We start from the raw sequence: 3891 nt of genomic DNA on the forward strand, positions 1-3891 counted from the left end.
AAGTTCCTGTACTTGCTTGCAGCAGCAGCAATAATCTACAACTACAGCAATAACCAACCGCAGCAGCAATTCAGCAGCAGCAGCAGCGTAGCAGATCTATTCCACCAAGACCAAATACATTAACATTGTCATATCCATCACCATGCTAACATCTTCCAAAAGTTGTCATGATTGAAATATACTGTACCTTTCTTGGGCTCAGGCAATACCATAATGCAACTTAAAGCTGAAGTGTGCTTCAATAATGTTAAAATACTTTCTGTCAAGGAAGTCTATAATACTTATTTGTTAATAAATTATAATCTCAAAAAGGCTATTGTTTGGCTGGCCACCATTTCCCCAGAAGTGCATGATGTAATTTCAAATTGGCCATCAATTCTGCTCATGGGTTCCGCAAGCAGGTTTTTTTTAGCCAACACCATGTGACTAAGCACTCTGGAGCTCCATGAAAATGTCACGACAATGCAGATTGGCAGCAGACAAAGACATTTTATTTCATGTTTATTTAATGCTTTTGAGCAGCCAAAACATCTATTAAAATATCATTAAATATTTGCAACACTGAAATCCGTCTGGAAACATTTAGATGATGCACAGAAATCACACACTTCAGCTTTAAACAGCTAATCGTAATGCATGAACCACACTGTAATGTAAAACTGATCTGCAAAGCACAGCCTTCACAATGTTGGAATGCATCATCATACTGCCTCAAGCAGAAAAATCCAACCACCGAGATTTCAATCCAGTATGTTTTTTCTCAACATAACAGTGCTATAACCACAAATTAAGTTAACACTGATTCTTGGAAGCTCATTTCTGTCACAATTCTGGCTTCCTCAGTTTACATTGAGGTTACATCTCACAATATTTAGTTTATTTCCTTAGAATTCTGAATTTGCAACTCGAAATTCTATTTTTCAACATGGAAAAAAAGAATAAAAAAGGTAATTGTGACTTTTTATATCAACATTCTGACATTTTAATCACAATTACAAGTTTACATCTTGCAATTCTGACTTTTATCTCATAATTCTGAGCTCACATCTCAAAATTCAGTTTTTTGTGTTTTGTGTCTATTTTTATTCAATGGCAGAAATAAGCTACCCTATATTCTTATAGACATCAACATGAAAAAAGGAAATGACTAAGAATTCTCAATAAGTGCATAGTTATGTTCTTAATGTGATTTGATAATGTAATTTCATTTTGATTTTGTACCTTTCTACTTTCCCAGCACTCCTGTTTGCTTCCACTTTATGCGTGTTTACTGTATGCAAACATAAAATGTGTTATATTAAGACATTGTTCATTTGAACTATCCAGCAACAGATAATATGAATGTAGGCTGTGTTTTGTTTTGTTTTTACACTAAAGATTCGCAGATGGCTGTGATATCTGAGTCTTGACTATGCATTGAGCTGAGTCCTGTATCTGAGTCGTCATCATTCACGTCACATGTTTTTGAAAGCCCTCTCGCCTGCTCCACCCACACACTGTCCCCCTGGAGCGGCATCAGTCTGTCTGTTTCTATTGTGTTTTCCTCTTTCAGCTCAGCTTCGCCCTCACTGTCCTCGTCAAAAGAGTTGACTTTCTCCATTAAATCCCTCAGTTCTTTCTCTTTCGCCCCCCATATCTCCTGGGTCAAGTCCAAATCATTCCTTATGGCCTCTAAATCAGTGTTCAGCCGCAGACCGATGTACAAACTGGTGTCAAGTTGGGTTCTGATCCTCTCTTCTTCCAGAAGCAACTCGTTGTCAAACGACACATCCACCGCTGAAGGTCCTGCATCTTTTTCTTGAGTTGTGACTCTGAGAGACATCTCGCCAGAAGTGGTTTCAGAGTCTTTATTGGCAAGTTCCTCGTGTCTTCGTTTCATCCACCTCTGGTTGAGTTCCTCTTGAAGCTCAGTTGTAATGCTCTCCATGAGGGCCTCGTGGGTCGCCAGCTCTTCCTGCAGTTTGATGACCTCCTCGCATCTCTGAGCATATTCCTCAAACTGGGCGAGAGCTGCTTCTGGGCTCGTTTTGTCCCCCTCACTAACTTTATCAGGGTTGGCGTCCACTAAATACGTATCCTGGACGTAGTTGATCCCGTGCATCTTCATTCGATCAAAATGAACTTTGGCCTCATACCTTTCAATTTCTCTGTCGAGCTCTTTTATCCTCTGAATCTGCTGGCGGAGGGTGTGATCTTGAGAAACGACCAGGTGCACAAGGGTCTCCATCTTCTCCGTAGATGAGGCATCTTTGGACGCAGCCTGCGCCCTTTTCTTATTGATTTTATCCAACTTTCTGAACGCTTTCCTGACTATCCGTCTCTGTTTCTCCTGTGACAGAGCCATGGTCACTCTCGCGGTCCCCTTGTAGACACACGGGCTCTCTTTGCTGAGAACGACGCGCGCCTCTGCGCTCCGCGGTCCGTTGCTGGGTAAAGACGCCTCGTTTTTCACCAACACAAACCGGACGTTTTCTTGTTCCTCTCCCCACGCGCTCCACAGTCGCAATATCTTGGTTTTGTTTGGTAAAATCCGTTCAAATCCTCTCCATTTCTCTACAATGCAGTAGGACCGAGGAGAGCCCGAGAGGGACGCGCGCTGCTCCAGGTTCTGCTCCCCGAGTAAAACCCGGATCACATCCGCGCAGGTCGTGCGCTTCGACAAGCCCGACACGAGCTTCTCTTCGCGACAAACCCACACTGAAATGTTATTCTCCTCTGCCTCCATCTCTCAGACCGATAGTCACTGTCCCGGTAAGTCTCGGAAAAGTTTCCTGGTGCAGGAAATTATTCAGGTGAAGTGAAAACTTTTATAAAAAATAGAAATATTCTATTACATGTTAAGGGTTAATCCTCAGTAATGAAAAAATTAAAAATAAAACAGTCGACATGTTGTTGATTCGGCCCGTATAAGAATCAAGGAGTTCGTCATAGTCCAGTGTTGGCAGGTTTGGCAGTCCTCCTGTGTTTCTCTCAGTCTCTGTAAGTGAATGAGCGCAGACGGGACAGCGCTGCTGCTGCTGCGAGTACACTACACTGATCATGTGACCTACAACGCCGTCACATTCCCTATATCACAACTTATATGATAGGCCTATCTCTTGTGTGCACTTGTATTTAGATGAGATAAAATAAAGCAAATATAATAAAATAAAATATCTCTATTTGAAGTGTTTAATAAAAAATAAAATAAGTCAAACAAACAAAACTGCTCTGATGTTGTTCTGGTTGTTTACACAAAAAATGATGGTGATAATAAAATAAATCTATGTTTAACCAAAAAAAAAAAAAAAAAAAAACATCCATCCATCCAAGAAAACATACACAAAAATGATCAGAACACATACACAGAAATTCATCTCGCATGATAATATTAATTTATCACATACATAATATTGTCTTTTACAAAACTCAGTTATGGGTTCTTTTTATAAATACAATTTTAAACGAACTTTCTGATTATCACGTGTCTTATTTATTTATTTACAGCTTCAAAAATGTACAAACAAACAAGAGTTAAATCACTAATCCCCCCCTCTCTATATATAGGCCTATATGTACAGGTGGGTAACGCATTACAAGTAACGCGAGTTACGTAATCAGATTACTTTTTTCAAGTAACTAGTAAAGTAACGCATTACTTTTTAATTTACAAGAAAATATCTGAGTTACTTTTTCAAATAAGTAACGCCAGTTATTTTTTTCCCCCCATTTATTGATTGAAAGCTCTCCTGTCCCCATGTTGAGAGAAATCGGGAGTAAGATGTTACTTTAGTTCTAGAATAAATGTGAACATGCTTTAATTCATCTCACTCACTCACTCACAAAAAAAAATAAATAAATCAGATTTAGTTTTCCTCAAAATTTATAAAAACAGTTAAAAGCAACTCAGAA

At 39.3% G+C, this 3891-nt stretch overlaps 1 protein-coding gene across 1 annotated transcript; it reads right to left on the minus strand.

Annotated features, from left to right (window-relative positions):
• Window positions 1-1070: 1070 nt before the first annotated feature.
• LOC107709924 (ras association domain-containing protein 10-like) lies at window positions 1071-2979 on the minus strand. The gene has a single exon (XM_016514589.1). The coding sequence runs from the start codon at window positions 2723-2725 to the stop codon at window positions 1367-1369; it is 1359 nt and encodes a 452-aa protein (XP_016370075.1). The 5' UTR covers window positions 2726-2979; the 3' UTR covers window positions 1071-1366.
• Between the last annotated feature and the right edge of the window lie 912 nt (window positions 2980-3891).

The sequence above is a fragment of the Sinocyclocheilus rhinocerous genome, unplaced genomic scaffold (assembly GCF_001515625.1).
Source record: "Sinocyclocheilus rhinocerous isolate Xijiao unplaced genomic scaffold, SAMN03320098_v1.1 scaffold2612, whole genome shotgun sequence".
In the NCBI taxonomy this organism is placed as follows: domain Eukaryota; kingdom Metazoa; phylum Chordata; class Actinopteri; order Cypriniformes; family Cyprinidae; genus Sinocyclocheilus; species Sinocyclocheilus rhinocerous.